At 44.5% G+C, this 22,692-nt stretch overlaps 1 protein-coding gene across 1 annotated transcript in view; it reads right to left on the bottom strand.

Annotated features, from left to right (window-relative positions):
• Window positions 1-8,576: 8,576 nt before the first annotated feature.
• Window positions 8,577-22,692, bottom strand: part of PTPRN2 (protein tyrosine phosphatase receptor type N2) — a 1,071,863-nt gene continuing 1,057,747 nt past the window's right edge. Inside the window, exons 22-23 of the mRNA XM_075550901.1 lie at window positions 21,321-21,394; window positions 8,577-9,030 (exon numbers count right to left, since the gene is read on the bottom strand). Of these exons, the coding sequence (XP_075407016.1) occupies window positions 8,959-9,030; window positions 21,321-21,394 (146 nt within the window). The 3' untranslated portion in view covers window positions 8,577-8,958. The remainder of the gene's footprint in view (window positions 9,031-21,320; window positions 21,395-22,692) is intronic.

The raw sequence follows: 22,692 nt of genomic DNA, 5'->3' as shown, positions 1-22,692 counted from the left end.
GTAGACTAAATAGCAAACCTGACAGAGGCCAGCCCTGTTCCCGCACATGTTTTTATCCTGTCTCTTTTGATCTGCAGAACGAAATCCCTCTCTTGCCTGTGATGGCACCTCGGGGGACTCCATCTTCTTTTAAAGCCAAAGCCAAGCCACACGCCTCTCTCGAGAAGGTGCATGCCTGCATCTTTCAGCTTCAAAATGCTGAAAATCACCACCTCACCTGTGTGAGCACCTTCGCGAGTCTCCTGAGACCTTCATTTTCTGAGGCTTCGGGGGTACGCACCCAGCCATCCGATTGCAACCTGCTTTCCTCACAACGAACAGCTGCCGCTGACACACAAGGACGCACCAGGCAAGGGCAACGTGAAGTGCACGTGAAACAGGTACCCAGGAGACAAAACACTTGGCGTTGCTCCTGGTTGGGGCATAAGAAGATGGGAATCATTGGTCCGCCTAGAGAGGGACAGACAGGTAGAGGGATAGTGGGGTGGGCCCCATCCAGCTCCTGAACATGTCCCAAGGTGGATGTGGTGGAGATACCTGCCCTGACAAGTCCCTCAGGGGAAGTGAGCTTGCTCTGGCTGCTCCGTGCAGGAAATGTTCCTTATGCCCATCTCCACTCCCAGCCCACCACAGCAGCCATGTCCCTGGGGGGACAGAGGCCCGTAATCCTTTTCCTCAAGGGACACCATCTCATGTCTAGAAAAACAGCGAGGGTATTCATCAGCTGTCCTGGATTGAAAAAACAGAAATAAGTAAAGAACATACCCACCGTGGGGCTACTCTCACCGATGGCGTGGCGGAAACTGATAAGACCAGCTTCTAAACAAATAGCAGGGGGGAAAAAAAAGAAAACCAACCATTGTTGGGGAACAAAGGTATAATCAAATTCTAATTTTCAATTCCAATAAACATTTTTGAATTTATGTCTCCTCCACTAATTATGAAGGTTTAAAATATGATTAACATCCTACTTGATTAATAAAGCACAAAATACAGATGATCAGTAAGGTGGCTCCCTTCCCCCCCCCCCCACACACACACAGAATTTATTCGGGTGGCTTCGCACATGCATTTACAAGCAAGCAAACGAGGAAGAAGGAACGCATGTGCAAGAGCAACAGGGCATGCAAGTCAGTTTTTAAAGAAAAGTCAGCAAAATACTGTCCACAAGGACCATGGGCTATGTCCTGCTTTGGTGAGCAGTGGTTTGCCAATGGCCATCTAAAGGATGGCTGTTTATTTGCTGACATTTTAGAATAAATACCTTTTATACATAGGCTAGGATGGGAGGGCAGGGCAGGAGGGGTTCTTTACCTTACGAGACCTTGACTTTCCTGAGCTGAAGCCCAGTTCCTTGATCTCTAGCACATAGCCATCCGCTTGACCACACTGGCCAGGATCCTCCCAACTGGGCCATCAGACCATGTTATGATAAATGGAGAGAAGACTTCATTTCTTTGAATCTACAATCAGTACTCATGGAAGCAGCAGTCAAGAAATCAAATGGTGCATTGCATTGGGCAAATATGCCTCGCAAGACCCCTTTCCAGTGTTCACGAGCAAGGCTGCTCATTCGAGGACTAAGGTGCCTCTGACCCAAGCCCTGGCATTTTCAATGGCCACCTATGCCTGGGAAAATTGAAGGATCAATTCATTTGAACGATGGTGTTGGAGAGGGATACTGAAAGAACCGAGGACTTGCAGAAGAACAAACAAATCGACCTTGGGAGAAGTACAGCTAGAAAGGTCCTTAGAAGTGACGAAGGTGAGGTTTGGTCTCGTGTACTGTGAACATATTTATTAAGGAGCGACCAGTCCCTGGGAAAGGACATCATGTTTAGTCTGAGGACCAGTGAAAAGAGGAAGCTTGTCAAAGAGACGGATTGACCCAGGGGCGACAACAATGGTCTCAAACTTCACACTGACAACTGTGAGGAAGGCTCAGGACCAGATAGGAGTTGCTATGTCGTGATAAGGTCTCGATGAGATGGAACCAGCTGGAAGGCACCTAACAACAATCTTCCATTTGTATTTTTTTTGAAGAAAACTTGTTTTTGGATATGTAACCATTTCATCGTCCAACACTTGTTTAGACCAAGTTCAAGCCATGTTCATTGTTACAATTGGCAAAAACATAATATAATGTCGATTTGGCCATTTAACATTATTTACAATTTTTTATTACTCTTATGTGAACAGCTTGTATTAGGTGAACATGCATTCCTCAGTTTTTAAATGATTGTTGCATTTTGGTTTCATTTCTTTTAGTTTGTTTTTTTGGCAAGTCACTTCTCCCTTGTGTTCAGACTGCCCTTCTAGGTCATTTAACATAATTCTGTATTATACAGATGACTATATATGTTTGCATTTTCTTACTGCAGTATTTAAAAAATCATTTTATTGGGGGCTCATACAACTCTTATCACAATCCTTATATCCATCCATTGTGTCAAGTAGATGTATATTTGCTGCCATCATTTTCAACTTTAGCCCTTGGTATCAGCTCCTTATTTTTCCTCCTCCCTCCATCACACTCCCTCCCTCATGAAACATGGATAATTTATAAAATTTTAGTTTCATGTCTTACACTGTCTGATGTCTCCCTTCACCCACTTTTATGTTGTTCATTCCCCAGGGAGGGGGTTATATGTAGATCATTGTGATCGGTTCCCTCTTTCTCCCCCACCTTCCCCTTTCCCTCCTGGTATCTCTACTCCCATTATTGGTCCTGAGGAGTTTATCTGTCCTAGATTCCCTGTGTTTCCAGCTCTGATCTGTACCAGTGTACATCCTCTGGTCTAGCTGGATTTGTAAGGTAGAATTGGGATCATGATAGTGGGGGGAAGAAGCACTAAAGAACCAGAGGAAAGTTAAATGGCTCATCGATACTACACTGCACCCTCACTGGCTCATCTCCTCCCCGTGAACCTTCTGTAAGGGGATGTCCAGATGCCTACAGATGGGCTTTGGGTCACCATTCTACACTCCCCCTCATTCACAATGATAAGATATTTTGATCTTTGATACCTGATCCCATTGATAGCTCATGATCACACAGGCTGGTGTGCTTCTTCCATGTGGGCTTTGCTGGCTGCTTGTTTATCTTCAAGCCTTTAAGACCCCAGATGCTATATCTTTTGATAGCCAGGCACCATCCGTTTTCTTCACCACATTTGCTTATGCCCCTGCTTTGTCTTCAGCGATCATATCAGGAAGGTGAGCATCATGGAATGCCAGTTTAAAAGAACAAAGTGTTCTTACATTGAGGGAGTACTTGAGCGGAGGCCCAATGTCCATCTGCTACCTTAATACTAAACCTATAAATATATGCACATAGATCTATTTCCCTATCATCATATATAAATATATTTACATATGTTCATGCCTGTATTTAGACCTCTATAAATTCTCTTTGCTTACTAGTTCTTTCCTCTATTTCCTTTTATTTTCTCTTGTGCCACTATCGTGTTCAGGTTTCAATTGGGTTTTAGTGATTCCTTTCAGTTACATTGCCCTTGATCAAGACCTACCAGGCCTCCTACACTCTTCTTGCCATTTTAATTTTGGATCACTTGTTGTTCCCTTGTCCCTGGCTTGGTTAACACCCACTTCCTTTATCCCGCCTCCCCATCTCCCATGTCCCCCCGGAACTGTTGGTCCCATTGTTTTTTCCTCCACATTGTTTATTCCACCTACTTATCCAGATAGACCTGCCTCACTTCCGTATTATATGCAGTTCCTCCAGTGTCAGCGGACTCTCCCTCAGCGCAGTTCCGTCTCTCTTCAGGTGTACTTCTGTGGGGCTGGTGTATGGGATCCAGCTTGTACACACTTGCGAGAGAAGGTTATGTTTTTAGAAATTTGAACAATTGGCTATTAAATTTTTTAATAAACTGATAATTGCTCATGTATTAAAATACAGGAACTACATGCTCAAAATGTATCACATCCTAATTATTCTACTATATTTTGCTATTGTTTATGCACTTACATTTTTATCTGTTGCAGCTGTATGATGGGAACATGACATAGTGGCCTGTTATTGCATTTTTTCTAATTGCTTATTCCATAGCATCATATTGGCCTCTCAAAATAATTCATCATGGGTAGCTTTGCTTGACATAATTGGACAAATGCTACAAACCAGGACTTCATTTTTTGTTTTGTTGACTGTCTAGACCAGTGTTTCCTAAAATGAGTGACAATTTTATTTTTTGGTGGTGGTGGAAAAAGGGGCAATGGCCAAATAAATTTGGAGAACTGACAATGAAAAGCTTTTGTACAATAGTCTACAATACAGGATAAAGCAAAAGGGTCTGCCTTTGAAGCCCCCATTCATGGTTCCAGGGCCTCTCAGTGGATGGTTTCACCCACTTTGGGAAATACTGGTCGAGGCTTTAAAAGATGAAGAAAATATTAATAAATCTAAACCAAGCTCATTGCCATTAAGTCAATTTCAACCTATCTTTAACCTATTAGACAGTAGAATTGCCACCTTTGGGTTTTTGAGACGTAAATCTTGATGGGAATAGACAACCTCATCTTCCTTCCAAGGGACGATTGGTGGCTTTGACCCACTGACTTCATAGTTAGCAGCTCAGTGCATAGCCCACTACACCACTATCACCTGGGATCCTAGTGCTGATCAAGCGTCAAAGTACAACAGGTCAAAGAACCTGAGGCAATATTTTTCTCAATTTCAAACTTTCTTTCCAATTTGGCAAATAAGTCATTCACGTTATTGGTACATTGGCGATGTTGTGGCATAAGTCTTTGTTGTTTCATGTTCCTCTTGCTTTATTTTTTATTACTTCTTAAGGGGAACGAAACTGTCAACAACCATTCAGTTGGGACTACCCTCCATTCATCCACTGTATTGCGTTTGGCTATCAAAACAAGAATTCTGAAAGTAGCAGAGAGGATTTTGTGAAAATCAGTAGGCACTATGGAATGTACAATGAAGAGTATTGCATCTATTCTTATAACTATCTTTTTATCAGTTGATCTCATGACGAACTTAGGCACAATTCTATAAGTGCATTTTTCAAAAAGTTGGTTTTAAGCATTTGCCAGTTCCCACAGGAACGAGGCCACTTATCTTGACTACAAGTCGATGCTATAACCCTGGCCTTACCTCACGGGCTACCTTAGTCTCAACTGATCTTATCACTGATCTTGAGTTCTCTCTTTGTAATAAGCACCTGAAGCTTTCCTTCTGTCTATAGAGTTTGGTTGTCTGAATTTAAAACTGCATTTTGTCCAGCATTTCTAACTCTTTATAGCACATCTCAACCGACTGTTTGTCCCTGGCCCTAAATTATATATTTATCACAAGAAGCTTTAGATATCAGAATATGGGTTCATATGAAATATTTAGTGTCCATGTCATTCGTAATAGTTTTACAATAAATAAAAATAGGTTTTATGGAGACTTAGGTAGGATTCTAACATGGAGGCAAACACAGGAGAGAAGGTTCTAAGAGGGACTGAGCTTATATGAATGTAACCGGAAGGGAATCAATTGAGATTTAAATGGCTGATTTCTATAAAACAAAACACCAGTATTGTGAACACAAAGCTCAGAAATGATCTAATTTGGTGATAACTTGACTCTACCAACTTGTATATCTCATCACTGTCAGACACAGATGAGCGGGCACAGAAAACTCAGGCACAAAATTGAACTCAGAGATGCTTCTCTTTAGTTCTTATTCAAAATATTTTCAAATGTTTTTGTGTGTTGGGGTGTTTTCCTGTTAAATGGAGGGATGGCTCTTGTACAGCCAGGAATAACTAGATCTTAACCCCCTGGAGGACAAGAGTATGTCTTCTTCAAAGAAGTGGCGTCGGAGATAAAATATGGTAAGCAAGCATTTTGAGCTTCCTATCTATAGCCTCTGCTCTGAGGGAGAGGCTGGAATATCCTTCCTTTAGCCCCAGGATTGAGGACTAAGGACCCTAGATTGCATTGCTATTTTATTTACTGAGTTGGGTTTGTCTTGAGGGCTGGATGTCCTCGAGGTTTTATTTTTTTGTAAAGCAACTAAACAATTTTCATGAAACGCTCCACCCACGGGCTGCACGCTACATACTGTCTGCCCTCTCCTGTTGCACCTGCAGTGAGGAAGGTGGGAAGTCCTCATTCCTCAGTCCTGGGCCTAAAGCAAGGACATTCCAGCTTCTCCCGCAGAGCAGAGGCTATAGATAGGAAGCTCAAAATGCTTGCTTTGTGATAAGTAGGTGTATTGTGCCAATCTGGCCAATCGGAACATGTGAGATTAATCAGGTTGCAGCTTGATTGGAGGGCAAAGAGATAAATGTCTCTGCAAGGCTGCCCCCCACCCGCACCCCCACCCCTCTCTGGTGATCGGAGCATGCTGGAGCGTGTGTGGTGCTGCTTTAGCTAGTTCTCTGCCTCCACCTGTGAGCTACACCACCTGTAGGCCCCGTGGATCATGTTGCTAGAGCTCGAGGCTCCTTTGAGACCTGCATCACCACACTGCTGGTACGTACATCACTTGAGCTTGAGACTGGTGGGTCCTGTCGCCTTCCATGGCTTGAGTTCCATATTCCATTAGGGCCTGCTTCCCTAAGCTCCCGAGCTACTGACAGTTGGTGACCCGCCCTGCTGCTTGCTGCCTGTGGGCAGACTCTGCTCTCTGCTTCCTTGACCTTGGACCCAGCAGCCCATGGGAGTTGAAGGACTTCCAGTATATTACCTGTTCCACAGAAGTGAGTTGAACTGAACCCTCTGTATGTACTGCTGTGTGGACTGATTAGCTATTGTATTCCTTCTCATGATTTTGTCCTGATTTTGAATGACTCCTGATCTATGTCCTGATTTTGTTTCTCTAGAGAACCCTGCCTAACACACTCATTTGGTTATTTAAATGTTCAACAATTTCAGAGAAAAAAGTAAGCTGTGTAGGAAAACAAATTGCCCTTATCCCCCAATGAAGACCAGTGCAATGTGAAATCATAAGTTTAATGACACAATTAAATATATATGTATATATGTATATCCCACACTGGAGGATATCTTTTGAACTATTAAGAAGTTAGAAATTACAAGTATATGCTCACTATATTAAGATAATTATTTTTAGAATTATTTCTATGAATTAAATTCCAGTTCAAGAAAAAATCTTGGAAAATTAATGATAGATATATTAAAGCAGATATACAAACCATTTAAAGACATAAACAATATTTTGGCATCTCTTTCCCCATTCGGTAGATGACTTTCCCTATGATACTGCTTATTGACATGTACTATTTAAAGTGGAAAGGATCATGTGGCATATGGCAGGATGAAAGAACTACTGGGAATATCTTTTCCTCCCAACCCTGCAAATAACATTTGCAGCACCCAGAGACCACGCCCGTGCTCCCCTTCTGTGCTTAACGACAGGACTCTTTCCATTTCTGGGGGATGCTGGTCTATTGGAAGTGCTAACCTTATTTTGGATCCTCCAAACCATCGCTTGAAATGTGTGAGTCCTGACTAGGGTTTACCTGACGTCAATGCAACCGGTGGATGTGAGTAAAGAAAAGATTTGGGTCATTCCAAGAATCCAGCATCTCTGGGATGAAGGAGAGACCCACCTGCATTGTTCACATCCCTTCCAACTGTTCTAATCTCCCATCAACGGAGACCAGTGGTCCTGGGGTCAGTGCCGACTCATGGGGACTCTGCATCTCAGAGACCTCTACTCCATGGGGTCTCCACTCTGAGTATCGGAAGCAGACCACCGAGGAGCCTCTGGGTGGAGTGGACACCTCTACTTGTTTTGGTTAGCAGCCCTATATGCCCACGGTGGCACCCCAGAGAGATTCCACACCGATTAAAGCAAATAATCAGCATGCGCCTCTTCTGCATTTTCCTTTCTTTCTAGAAAATGAGTGAAAATATCCACTGGTCTTTTCTAGACACCAGCAGGACCCAGAGGCATTCCTGGCGATGCTGACAAGCTCTTTGGAATCCTTGGCACACGCCGAGCGTCTAGATGGCTCTTCCTAACTCTGGGTGTTCCACAGCCAAGCGCCCATCCAGTGTACCTCTTTTTTGTCATGCGTGCATCCATATTTCTAAGCTTTAAACAAACAAACAAGCCCCCAAGTTGGGGCTGATTTGGAACATCACAACCCAGAGGTAAAGTGTTATCCAGCTCCCCCAGGCCTGGTAGGCCAGCCCTTGCTAAGAGTGGGAGGACAGACGGACCCTCAGTGGAATGCCCTGCAATCTCCCCGTACCCCCCCCACCCCAGGCAGGTGCAAAGTGGGCATTGCTATGGGGACTTGAAAGAGCTGCGGGTTGGGACGAGACACATCAGCTAGCCCACAGCTGAGTAAACGGAGGGCTTTTCTTATTGGGATCTGCCCCAGCGCTGAAGCATAAGAGTTCTGCTGATCTGACTCTCGAATAAGTCAGTGGGCCCTCCGGTTGAGAAATCATTTTAAGGATAAATGCCAAATCCAACGTCTACCCCTGGGGGGGTCTTCGTTTAAGGCCTGGCCAGTTGCTTTGGGGTCCCCTCCCCCCACAGGCCATTCATCCTTCAGAAGTTACAGCTAACAAACATCTTCTCAGAGATCATATCGAATGTACTGATGACTGCACCACTAATAAGGCATTGTTTGCAATTGGGAATGTGAACGTGTGCTTTACGGAAAACAGATTTCTATTTTTTCCCCCAGAAAGTAGAAATAATTAGATGAACTGATCTCTCCCTACCCCCCGGCACCCCTAATTGGATGTTTCCACAAATCTTTATTATTATTTGGTTGAACAGAAATACACATTTTAACTGCTAAACTGTACTGACTACAGGAGTTTTAAAGACCTTATTACTATGCAGTTACGATAGAAGACACACAATTAAAGTCGTATCACGGTTTCCAGTCCCATTCCGAGGGGTCAGTGGGGGCTCGCTGCAGCCCTCCAGGGAAAGCGGGCGTTTATTGTGGAAGGGCCTTTAGGATCGCGTTCACCTCCTCGGCCACGGCGGTCAGTGCAAACTCGAACTGCTCCTGGAGGGGCGACAGGGGACAGGAGGACACGAGTGAGAGGAGGGTTCTCTTCCCTCCGGTGGGTTCTGTGGCAGAAAGAACTGGGTTAGGAGAACCTCCAAACTGGACAGGTCAAGCCTCGTAGTTCAGCTGCAAGAGAGAAAGCGCTCTTGGTCCATTGGTCCATGTTAAATATTTTTCTTTCCCGGAGCATCTCTTCTTTGGTCCCTTGGGGGACGGCTTGGGGGACGACCGCCATTAGTAAAATGGTGACTGTGACTGCGGCTTGGGATGGCTTGACTGACTTCTGCTGATTTCATCGGAGCCGGAGGCTGGACGTGGCTCAGGGCCTAGGTTGGAAGTGTGGGTGAGCAGGCACATGGCGCTGACATCGTGACCCTTTGGCCATTGCCATTCAGGGGGAGCTGAAGGTGTGACTGTGACAAAAAGCACGATTCTAATGACTCTTGGGAGTGCTGGTGGTGTGGTGGTTATATGTTGGGCTGCTAACCTCAAGGTCAGCAGTTTGAAACCACCAGCTGCTTTCTACTCCCATAAAGAGTTCGTCTCAGAAACCCACTGGGGCATTTCGATCCTGTTCTATAGGGTCGCTATGAGTTGGAATCGACTTGATGGCAGTGAGTTTGGTGTTTGGGGCTATGAAAAGATGCCACCTCCGTTAGATCTTAGACTGTGTCTCATGCTGCCCTTCATACTTGCCTCAAGATTAGAGGTGCGGGAGGCCGGTGGACGGAACACAGCTATGCACTGGCTCTTTTCTTGATGCACACAGTCTGTGGCTCCTGACCCTGTCCTCAGTGTCACCGGGAGGTGCTTCTTGAGCTCAGCCCCTCACCGGGCCAGCCAACACACGCTCTGAGGAAGCTGCTTCTCAGCCAGCGACTCACACCTGCTGCTGGATGGGAGGCATTGCTTGAGGAGCCAGCTTTGCCCTGCAAAAGCAGCCGCACCGACCCCTTCTTCCCACGAGGCTGACTCGCCAATAGACAGCGTAAGGTTTCATAACAAAACGTTAGCAAAAAATAATTTACTTCAATGCAAAAATTAAGGGCAGCATTTGGGGCATCTAATTTTAAGTCTCTCATTCATATCGTTTGATACACTGGAAATCTATTCCAAAAGAAATAATCTTTAGGAGAGAAAAACAGACACACATGAAGATACTCACTAAAGCTTTATTTAAAAAAAATTTTTTTAAAAGAAAAACAAAATCCAAACTCACTGCCATAGAGTTGAGTCTGAATCATAGTGACCCTCTCATAGGACGGAGCAGAGCTACTTCTTTGGGCTCCTGAGGTTGTGAAGCCTTAGCTTTCTCCCAAGGAGACAATGGTGGTTTCAAACTGTTGACCTTGAAGTCAGCAGCTGAACACATAACCCACTACACCACCAGGGATCCATGTTTTAATGGTGAAAACCCGAAGGCATCCAAATGCCAACAATAGAGAAAAGAAGTAAATAATTTTATATAACTTATTAGAACCTTATGCAGCCATTTGAAAGAATCTAATAAGAACATAAACCATTTATATTACAATGGTGAGTGCCAATGATGTACATCCTGAGCCAGCTCCTTGCTCCACCACCAGTGCTAACATACATAAGTCCTTTTAATTTTTAGGACAGTTTTAAGCTTAAAGACAAATATTGAGAAAGTACAGAGTTCCTATGTATTCACCCTTATACCCAGTCCCTCCATTATTAATAGCTTCCATTTGTGTGGTACATTTGTTACAATTTAGTGAACCAATTTTGACACGTTATTATTAACCAAGGTCCATAATTTATATTTTTCTTGATAGTTGCAGTCTCGTCACTTCTGACTCACGGGGCCCTTATGCATAACAGAACAAAATGTTGCCTCTTTGGTATATTGGAATTTGCTGTTCTGGCTACTGTTCAGCCCATCTTATTGAGCGTGTCCCTTGCTTTTACTGATTCTCTGTGATGGGCTTCAAGAAATGTGTGGGAAATGCATTATCAGCTCACCCATTGCCACACAAACTTTTTGAAGCCCCTCCTACATTAGGGCTACCACCTGGCCTGTGAGTTTGGATGACGGCCCAATGCCATGTGTCCATCTTTATAGCAGCAAGAAGGAATGTCTGTGACCTTAGAAACAATGCCTGTGTGCCATCTATTCACCCCGCGGTCACCCTTAGGATGGCACTGTTTTAGGAAGTACGCGGGACCAGTGCCCCCGAAACCTGGGGGGCGGGGGTACCGAGCACAGAGACTGCAAAGTGCTCAGCCTTTGAAGCAGGAGTTTCTTTTAAAGGAAATCATTAAAATAACAGGCATGAAGTATAATTAAGAAAAAAAATGCAATCATTGTAGAATGATGAGCTGACCCATGCTAGTCTAAAGTCAAGTTTAGGACCAGTGGTCATCTTAGCTGAGAGGACTACCTGATTTAAAATACCCGATTTTAAACACCTGCCCTAGAAAGGACTTGATGAGCTTCTAAGGATTGCTTGGGCTTCTAAAGGATACGGAATCAAAGAAGGTTGAGCTATTCTAAACAAGAACGTATTTTTTAATGTATGTACAACAGTGTGAGGGCTGTAGGAAAGGATGGTGAGGGTCTTCCAGTGTATTTAGCTGCCTCCCGGAATGTGGACAGCTTGTCCAGGCAGAAGACGCAAGCTGGGGTCAAGGGAGCAGGAGTGTTGGGTTCTCCATCTCTGTGACTCATGCTGAGCAGGGACAGGAAGCCAAGGAAGAGCCCTCCGAGGGCGAGCCAGGGACAGGCAGCCATCAGGATACAGGGAAGAGGAAAGGTTCAGGTGGGGCAGATGCTGTTGACCGGTGGATCGCTCTGCATTTAAAGAGGGTACTTGGGACCGTGAAACACCCAGGGCTGTACTTGCATTGGCCTGCACTAGCTGGGACCTAAGAAGCCCAGGCTCCGGTTCGTGTAGTCTTGGCTTATTTACTCTGAATATGTCATCAGGAAAGACCAATTGCTAGAAGAGGATATCACATTTTTAGGAAAACGAGAGGGTCAGTGAAAATGAAGGAAGAATGGAGTGGGGAGCTAGCAGGGGAGGAGGCCCTGGAACTGAGTTCTATTGTCTGTAAGCTGTGTTGTCTTGTGTACGTCACTGGACCTCTCTGAGTCTTTCACATGTGACGCGGTAACATCAGCCTTGCTCTGCTCGTCTGAAGGGCCGTGAGGATCAGATGGAAGTACTTCGGCAACTGTAAAGGACTAGACAGGTGCTCATTTATATTCATAATCCTTCTACCTCCCCAAAAAGAAGTGGGTGGAGTTACACAAATATGAACCCTTCTTCTTATAATTGGCATTCCTGGTTTAAGAGAGAGCCACAATAAATGTATTACTTTTAATAAACTGTCTCCATCTAGAGTTCTGCCTTTACTCTAGTTTTTCTCTTTTAAGGGCATTAAGACTATCTTCTTGTGTCTGTGAACGTCAGCTTCTCTTGGCACAAACATAGGCCATCCCCCAGCGACTCTTCTGATCTCTGGTAATAAAGCTAGGAAGTAGGCATTGTGGACTGAGCCGTGATAGCTAATCAGCTGCTAATCAGAAGGTTAGCGGTTCAGCCCACCAGCTTCTCCATGGGAGAAAGATAAGGGAGTCTGCGTCTGTAAATATTTCCAGGCTTACAAAACTGATTGGGAAACCCTACTCTGCCCTATGGGGTTTCTACAAGTCAAGATTGACTTAAACTTTCTTTAAGGCACTATGTTTGGGTGTGTACATGGGTAGAAGGTGAGGAGGGAGGTAAGAGATGTAAATAGAGAAAGGTTAATAATAAGAATGAAATGGGGAGAGTTCTGATGAATACAATCTATAGGGAACAAGATGGGGCAGGACAGTCCATGGGTATTAATTAAATTAAATTTAATTCAATTAACACTGGGTTGATTCAGACACTAGGCTAGGGAGATATAAATATGCCCAAGACCAATCACCAGTGTGGTAGTTACATAACTTTCATGTCAACTTGGTAAGTAAGTATAGGGGTGGAGTCTAGCTTGTCAATCAGGTCACAGCCTAATGATGCCGCCTTGTGGGCATGACTTTTCATGAGGATGTGGGGCATACTCTTTCTGTTTCACCTTCCTGTTGACAAGCCACATGGAATCACGCTGATGGCAACGAGAGCCCTGGAGATGTGTCCATCACCACTGGATCCACAAGACTTTGCACCCACCAGCCTGTGCTCTCCTTGCATTCTGCATCATTGCATGTGACTGTGTGAGTCAGAAGAGTAATTTAGGGACTAGCTTATGGGCTAACATCAGACTTACTGACTTGATCTGGACTGGGCTGGGATATTTTATTAATATAAAATTTCTCTTTGATATGAAGCTCTTTTTTCATACATATATACGCGTCCCTGGGTTTGTTTCTCTAGGCACCCTGGTCTAACACAGCCAGCTTCAAGGAACTTAAAACTTTTGTCCAGGCAAGAATGAAGAAGGTGAGGTATGTCATGTAGGACAATGGGCTTGTGGAACAGTCAACTAGAGAGGGTAAACCTTGTGCATTAAACTATTCATCTCTATATCCAACCTCTATTTATACATCTATCTTCTTATCCATGCTATTTTAGCTGCATGAGTTGAGCCAGGTTATTACTCATGGTAACCTGTAGTACAAAACAAGGGAATATTATTTATTCCTGGGTCATACTCACAATTGCAAGCATGCTTGAGCCCACTGTTTTGACTTTTGTCAATGCCCTCTCTGAGCCTCTATTCCCCAAACACGGTGTCCTCCTCTATTGGTTTGTCCTTCCTGATGGAATTTCCAAAGCAAACCAGTTGGACAATGTTCTCTTGTGCCCCCTGGGGTTTTCACTGGCTGATTTCCACCAGTTGTTTTCTTCCTGGACTGTCTTAGACTAGAAGCTCCACTGACACTTGGTATTTGAAACCCTGGGGAATAGCAACATGTAAATCATGGCAGAGCAACAAACTGACAGGTGGGTCACACCCATCTCTCTGTATACTGTATCTACATATGTATACATTGTATGTGTTACATACTAGGGTAAGCCAAAAAAGTGTTGGTACAAATAAGATCACAGAAACCTTAATTAAATTGAAAGTGTCAAAATGTGAAGTCATTGTTTCTCAACATATCCTCCATCTAGATCTACCGTATACACTTCCAAAGAGTGTTTCCTTTTCTTAACCCTTCCCCAAAGAAGTTAGCCCTCTTCCCTGTACACCACGTCAGAACAGCAGACTTAGAAGCCTCTAGGGACTCATGGTATTCCTCTGAGTTGTTGAGTTTGGGGAACAGAAAGAAATCTAAAGGCATAGATCAGGGCAGTCGAGTGAACAGGGCATGGGTCCCCAATGAAATTCTTACAGCACAGCCCTCACCATTGTTGAAGAATGAGCAGGTGTATTGTGGTGATGGGAATCGATTTCTCAGCGCAATTTTCCTGCCTGTTTGCATACCAGTTTTCAATGTTCTTAAAAACATTTTCGTAATAAGTCCCTGGGATCGCCCTGTGTCCTTAGAGAAGACCAATTCAGGTGACCCCTTTCGAGTCTCCCTGGACAGTCACCATGATCTTCTGAGCTGACCTCTCTGCCTTGACTTTCCCTGGCTCAGCAGCTCCCCTCAGAAGACGCAGTTCTAATAGAAGACACTTGGCTTTGAAGGCACCCTAATGAGTCTAAGCCAGTGTATCACAGACACGACTTATCCGCAGTCATCCGGACACATGTCGTAACATGTTTTGTATAAATTCGAACCCATAGCAGCAATACATTTTTACTTAATCTTGTACGTAGTATTCTATACGGACAAATATAACATTATTATTTTGGGGGCTGCTGAACAAATTGCTTCATTGGTTTTTGTTCCTACAAGTGGCAAAAGTAAAAAACCGAAACTAAGCATCCTTAAAGGAAGGAAGCAGGAGGACTGTTTGCACGGTAGCTTCCACGGAATTACCCGAAAGGGGAAGAAGCGAAGGAATCTGTTTACAAGACACACATAAGGGAGAAGAGACCCACTCATCCTTTGAGGGGTGTCATTTGAGTCACATCCTGTGAGTCTTGTCAATTCTCTTTGCTGTGTCTGCTCTAACTGTACCCCAAACCCTAACCCACTGCTGGCAGGTCGATTTTTCTTGATGACCATATAAGACACAGAATTGCCCCATACGGTTTCTAAGACTGTAGGTCCTGACAGAAGCCGACTGCCTCATCTTTCTCTTGCAGAGTAGCAGGTGGGTTTGAATTACTGGCGTTTGCTTAACCCATGGCGCCACCAGGGCTCCTTTCCGAGCATCCAGCAACTGTAACTGTATGGATGACTCCGTACATAGATGTGTGCCATCTCCTTTTATTGACACCCTTAGAAAACCAATGTGTCTGTTTAACTTGTCACATGGCCTGGTCTCATGGGCTGGGGTAGACCACCAGCTCACCGGGCCGTGTCTCGGTCTGATGGGCCTTTGTTATGTCTCACATCTGATACTGTGTCCCGCCTATTCACATTTTCATTCATCTTTGTTGGTTGTGGCTGAAATACCTTTCAAGGAAGAAATAGAACTCTCTTGTGACCTTTCTTCCCCTCCCCCCCTTTAACATACAAATGAAGTTTAGCAATCAGTGTGAGCAGAGGAGGCTGGGTCTGCCTTTTCCGGGGTACCATGTGTCAGAGGACTACACTGTCACTCTGTCACTTGTGGTTTATTAATTGTTCTTCCCTTGTACTGAATTCCATTTGTAGACATGAACAGACTGCAGACTATCTTCTCTTGGCTTGTAGATGGGTCATATTCAAGTGCACGATTTGGCCCAATTGGAGCCCCTGGTGCAAATGATGAACACGGATGCTAATGGAAAGATTGGTGGTTCTAGTCCATCCAGAGGTGCCTCGCACGAAGGGCTCAGGTGATCTCCTTCGGAGAAATCACACCCTGGAAGCCCTCAGGAGCATCATCCTGCTTTGAGACACAGGGAGTCCCCATGCATCTGAATCTACTCACAGGTCACTGCTTTACTTTGCCCAAATGACTTTCCTACCTTTACTTTGCCCAAATGACTTTCCTACCTTTACTTTGCCCAAATGACTTTCCTACCTTTCAATTGAACTTCAGGGAGGGCATGCAACAATCTCATAGGTTAAGGTTGGGCAATGCAGTAACAAATTAAGGGGGAATGGGGACTTACATATTGTTATTTCTTGTACCTTGAAATTCTAGCAATGAGAGGGGGCATTTTTAGACAGACAACTTGAAACACCCAACCTAAAGAAGAGGGCGATCCCTGCAGGTAGCCAATCTCAAATCTAATGTACATCTGGGACAATCAGGGGATTCGGGTTGGCCTTTGCCCAAAGAGCTGGCTCAAAAACAAACAAACTTCTGCCATCAAGTTGATTTCAACTCATAGCAACCCTAGAAGACAGGGTTTGTGTAACTTTTTTCAGGAAGACAGAGACTCCTCTCCCTCCCGCAGAAGAGCGGGGTGGTCCTGGTGGAGACCTGCAGGCAGACCTTGTGGTTAGCAGAGACTCAGTGCATCACTTACTGTGCTACCAGGACTCTGAATCTGGCTGAGAGGGCCAATGATATCAATTCGGCCAATTCTACAACTCAAAAATTAGGGTATGATTAAATACCTGACCCAGCCTAATCTTATTTGGGGGTTGTTGGCAAGAATGAAACGTTATCATACAGGTAAAATAATAAGGGAGCCTAATCTTTCTTTGAGGATTTTTGAAGCACTTCAGTTCAGACAGGGTCTCCAGCCCCTATTTGTGGGCTTCTGCTGTCAGCGTGTTCAGAAAGATTCTCTCTGGCAAACAGAATCCAGACAAGGCTGAGCTCTCCTCCCTCTGCATGCAGGGCAATCCCTGTCTTTCTTCAAAGGAAGACATGCCTGCCTCGGTTTTTGCCCAGATCAATACTAAAACCAGCTTAGAGTCCCGGGCCTTGCTCACACCATCTAAGAGATGTGCACAGAGGCCAGGAGAAAAGAAACTGGTTTGGGGACACAGACATTTTGGAAACTCTGTCTAGTTCAGGGACAGTATGTGAATTTTCGCCTTCTGCACAGGGGATCCGGGCGCAGTCCCCAGCCGATGGCTCGCATGTGTGCCACAGCCTGCCAGAGGAGGTCTGTATGTTGTTATGAAGCTGAACAGGTCTCACGGGAGTTTTCCAAAGAAGATTGGGATTAGGAAAGAAAGCCTTGTTCATCTACTTCCAAACATGAGCCAAGGAAAACACGAATCACGTTCTGAAAACATAATGATAGAGCTGACGACATAGCTTCTAACAACAATGTCAGCCAAGACGGTAATGATTCATTTCTGGCTATAAAAATCTCCCCGTTCTAGTGTTAAACAGTCTTTTCCGACCCGGTTCCAAGCCACTGGAAGCTGAAGGGCAGGGTGTGTGTGTGTTGGGGGGCAAGGTGGGGCGATGGCAGTGCTTTGCAGGCTCAGGGGTGCCTGGTCCACTGAGATGCACTATCCTGTGGGAGCACACTGTGGCTTCCTTGTCACTTAATCAGCAATTATCACTGGAATCACTTCTCCAAATCTCCCTTGTGGCTTTTAGATAACATTCTTTGGCTGATATTACAGTCTCAAGTATTTTCTCACAAGGTACATATCGGGTCTAAGGACAAAATTAATGACTTCACAGTGGAGAAGCCAGGCAGCCACACCCTTCCCCATGGTCACTCGCCGTGAGACCTGTCACTGTCAGGGGCCTCCTGTGTGAGCACTGACAGACCATGCCACTTCTGTGGGGTTCCTGTCCCGGATGCATCATCTGAAGTGCACGATGAGGAAACACCGGATACACCTACACCATTCTACTCAAATGGTGTACCTGTCTTTAAAAGTGCTGCCGTCAAAGACCGCCCCGACCTAAGAAGACCAAGGACACACAACTGCCTACAAAGAGCAATCCAGGGTTGGATCTTGATCACAACCAGGTCACTGGAGAAACCCCTGATGAGGTTGAATAAGGTCTCTAGAGTCCTGGGTGGTATCATCTCAGTAACTCCCTGGTTCTGAGACTTATACGTGGTGATGACGCTGCCGGGTCGGAGATGGACGGTTTGTTAACTGTTCAAACCTACCAGCTGCTCGCTCCATGCAAGAAACGTAAGGCTGGGTGTCGTGTAAAGATTTCCAGCCTTGGAAACCCTCGACAGGGTCACCACCAGTCAGAATCGACTTGATGGCAGTTAGGTACGTCTGGGTGCATGATGTGCTAACATTTGGGGCACCCGAGTGAAGAGCATATGGTAGTTATTTCAACACCTTTGTTTGAAAGTCTAAAATTAATTCAGAATGGGAAGTTAAAAATTGGTTTAATCTAAAAAAATAAAACTTAGCATCTGGGGTCTTCAAGGCGTGAAGATAAACAAGTGGCCATGTAGCGGAGAAGCAACAAAGCCCACGTGGATGAAGCATACCAGTCTGTGTGACCACAAAGTGTCCAGTTATCAGGCATCAAAGAACAAAATATCATATCATTGTGAATGAGGGGGAGTGCAGAGTGGAGACCCAAAGCCCATCTGTAGGCAACTGGACATCCCCTTACAGAAGGGTCGTAGGGAGGAGACGAGCCAGTCAGGGTGCAGTATAGCACTGAGGAAACATATAACTTTCCTCTAGTTCTTTAATGCGTCCTCCTCCCCACTATCATGATCCCAGTTTTACCTTACAAATCTGGCTGTACCAGTCTTACCAGGAGGGGAAGGGGGTGGGGCGGAGAACGGGGGAGCTGATCACAATGATCTACATATAACCCCCTCCCCAGGGAACAGACAACAGAAAAGTAGATGAAAGGAGACATTGGGCAGTGTACGACATCACAAAATAATAATAATTTATAAATTATCAAGGGTTTGAGAGGGAGGGGTGAAATGAGGAGCTGATACAAGGGCTCAAGTAGAAAGAAAATGTTTTGAGAGCGATGATGGCAACGAATGTACAAATGTGCTTGACACATGTATGTATGTATGGATTGTGATAAGAGTTGCATGAACCCCCATTAAAATTATTTAAAAAATAAAACGAGCTATTACTTACAAGGTGTGGGTGGAGCGAAAGGTTACAGTGTTGAACTCATAGCTGGATGGTGAAGGTTTAAGTCCACCCAGAGGTGCCTCAGAAGAAAGGCCTGACTGTCTGTGTCCAGAAGAACCATTGAGAACCCTGTGGAGCACAATTCTACCCATGTGGGATCACCATGAGCCAGACTTGATTTGATAACAACTGATCGGTTTGTCATTTGTGACTTACAATGTACTTTCCCAATAGTCACCTAAGACTTTTATGACAATTCTATGAGTTGGAGAGAGAAAAGGGAAACGGAAGGACTTGGTAGTGAAATGACACACCACTAGCGCATTGTTTATGTTATCTGGATAGCTCTGATATTGTCTTTGTCTTCCTCAGATTGGCACAAGTGGCCAAAACACCCAAATCAAACTCACTGCCATTGAGTCGATTCCAATTCATAGTGACCCTATAGGGCAGAAATGTCCCTGTGGGTTTCCGAGACTAGTGTTTATGGGAGTAGAAAGGCACATCTTTTTCCCACAGGGCAGCTGGTAGATTCGAACTGTTGAACTTGTGGTTAGTGGTTAACAGCGCAACACATAACACATTATGCCACTGAGACGCCTTAGTAACAGCGAGGAAAAGACAGGGAAGGCTATAATTTCCAGCTGGAATGACCCAAGCTTTAATACAATTCTGCTTCTTTAAGAAGTTCCTTCTGGTTCTTTTTAGAATTGTTTCCTGATTCTATGAAAGAGAATCACGTTAATTTCCCCTGAATACTTGCGGTTGACAACAACAATGCAGAACCAGCCAAATAACATTGAAATGGTATTTTCAGAGATCTTCCCAGGTAGAATGTGCTCATTTTCACATTGCTGGCTTCTCCATGTCTTTTCATGAGACTAACAAAATGCTTGGGATTTAGATCGCATCTCTGTTATACAAGACTTTCATAACAATTCTCTGAGTTGGAGTGAGAAAACGGAACTTTTGGACTCAAACATGTACTGACATTGAAACACTAGGACAGAAAGAAAGAGCTTGCATTTTATAAAGGGGAAGATGAAGACGTGGCTGGGAGCTGGATGCTATGCTCGGGTCACCACCCGGGAACAAAATACAAGCACGAGCTCTTTGACAAGCTTGAGTTCTTGGTAGTGCTTTGCTTTTCAAGATGCATTAAAAAAATAACTTAACATCCTCTTCCATACACAGAAGGAATCTATCAAGGACTTCTCTGGACCACTTTGTTCTTTGGGTAGGCCCTGTAGGCATCGGGACCTTCCAGGGCGCACCGAGAATGAGAAGGGTCTACAGTTTGATTGACATCATTTGTATCCAGAATGACGTATTGCTCCGTGGAGCAATTCTGCTCTGTTCTATAGGCTGCGATGAGTTGGAACTGATCCAATGATGGCAGTGGGTGGGGTTTGCGGGTGAGTAGCTCACCCCCAAACCCAGTGCCTTTGATTTGGTTCCAACCTACCACAGCCCTATAGGCTAGAGAAGAACTACTCCACAAGGTCCCCGAGGTGGTATTGCTTTATGGAAGCAGAATAGCCCACCTTTCTCCCTTGACGTGGCTGCTGGATTCTAACCTCTCACCTCGTGCTTAGCAGCCCAACCCTGTACCCATTGTAGCTGCAGGGCCCTTTATTTCAGTCCAGGTGTGTGAAAGCTTTGGTGGTTCTCAGGCACAGAGATTTAACTTCTGTTCTAGTGGCAGTTAACCAGAAATCATTTGTTTTGAGGGCTGTAATTGCTCATTTGACCTTTCCATGAGTATGCAAATCAGTTCTGTCTGGATGCTAAGGAACCCCCTTGTACCCTGGGGACAATTCTGATGACCACCCCACTGAGGGCTGCTGGGGTGTGGAAGATCAAGGAGGCTGACTGAGAACTTTCCCTGTACAAGGATGGAGATCTGGTCCTTTGTGTCTTTCCCTAAAATGTAATGGCTTCCCCCTCTTTACCCCCCAACCTCCCCAGCCGTGCATTTGGTAAAGGGGGAGAAACATTTAATTGGATTTTGACTGTAACTTTTCTTTTTAAGAGTTGTTTCAGGAAATACCAGTAAACCTGTTAGGAAGGGGCCAGCTGTCTCTTACCCCTAAGTAAGACTGCATTGGACGCTACTTGGGGCAGAAAAATCAGCTCGGACATACATTAAAGGAGGCCTTGATCCTTCTTCTTGCCTCACAAAAACCACCTCCAAGAGACACCTTTAATGTGTTTCTGATCCCCGAGGATTGATTGACAGTACCTTTGTTTGGACCATGCCTGGTCTCTGGTCCCTCAAGTGCTCCAGGGTCGCAGCAATATCAATCTCTTTAGCACCTGCAACAAACCACAAATTGGGCTGAGTTCAGCGCACAAGATAATCCATGCTGCATCTGTCAATCTCCTGCTATCGGGGATCCCTTTGGGCTCGAGGGCCAATTGAAAATTATTACACTCATCCCTCAGCAGACGTGGCGGGCAGCTGCAATCTCAGTGTTCATATAGAAAAATAAGCAAGGGCGGTTTCCATTAGCATTAATTCAAGAATGTTTGGTTGAAAAATTGTTGGAAGATGCCTAGAAAGATACTTACCAGCAGCAAACCATTTCTACTTGGAATTAAGCCTTTATTAGGCTGCTTGTGTTGTATGTATGTGTGTGTGACATTTAAAAAAATGTTATAAATGAATAGAAAACAGACAACAGTCTGAGCTTCAATCACCTAAGATGGGTTTTTTTTTACTTAAAGAAATGAAAAATCAGACTCACTAATCTTTGCCTTTTAAATGGCGAGTTCCCCACCTTATAAAATTGAGTATTTGCTAACTTCATAGGGAAAGGGGGAAAAGTCCCGAGTCAGCCGAGCAATGTGCAGAAGAACTGAAGAGGAGAGCTCATACTCCCTGGCCTCAAAGCACACTACACAGTCATAGGAATCAACATGGCCTGAAACTGGTCCAAAGACAAACACAAAGCAGTGGAACGGAACTGAAGCCCCAGCGGTAAATCCATCCATGTATGGACAGCTGAGTTTCCATACAGTGTCAAAGTCCATTGGGAGGAAAGATGCAGTCTCTTACAAATGGCGTTGGCCTCAGTGGATATCCATTTACAGAAAAATGAGATGGAATCTGTCCCTCACATCATACATAGAAACTGACACAAAATAGATCCAAGATCTGTATGTTGTCTTCTGGAAACTTTAACATTGTAGCTCTAACATTTAGGTCTCTGATACATTATCAAAGACGACTACACATGCGCAAACCACAGCAGGCACCCTGGATAACCGTGACCTCATAAAAATTCAAAAGGAATTTCAATTACAAGACTTTATCAAAAAGGTAAAAATACAATCTAAAGGCCAGGCAACACAATCTTAAGACATTACATATCTGATAAAGGTCTAATCTTCAAAACACACAGAGATTTTAACAACAAAAAAACCAATAAACAGCTCAATTATAAAATGGGCAATGGAGATTAGAAAACACTTAATCAAAGATGAAATTCAAATAGGCAACAAACACATGAAAATCTTTGTGATCATTAGCTGTTACAGATTTGAAATATAATACAACAAAATAAGAGGCCTCCCTTAATCCCAATTATGAGGACAGCCCACCTTCCCCACAG

The sequence above is a fragment of the Tenrec ecaudatus genome, chromosome 5 (genome assembly GCF_050624435.1).
Source record: "Tenrec ecaudatus isolate mTenEca1 chromosome 5, mTenEca1.hap1, whole genome shotgun sequence".
In the NCBI taxonomy this organism is placed as follows: Eukaryota; Metazoa; Chordata; class Mammalia; order Afrosoricida; family Tenrecidae; genus Tenrec; species Tenrec ecaudatus.
Note: the sequence above shows the minus strand (reverse complement) of the source record. Positions and strands in the feature narration are given on the sequence as shown.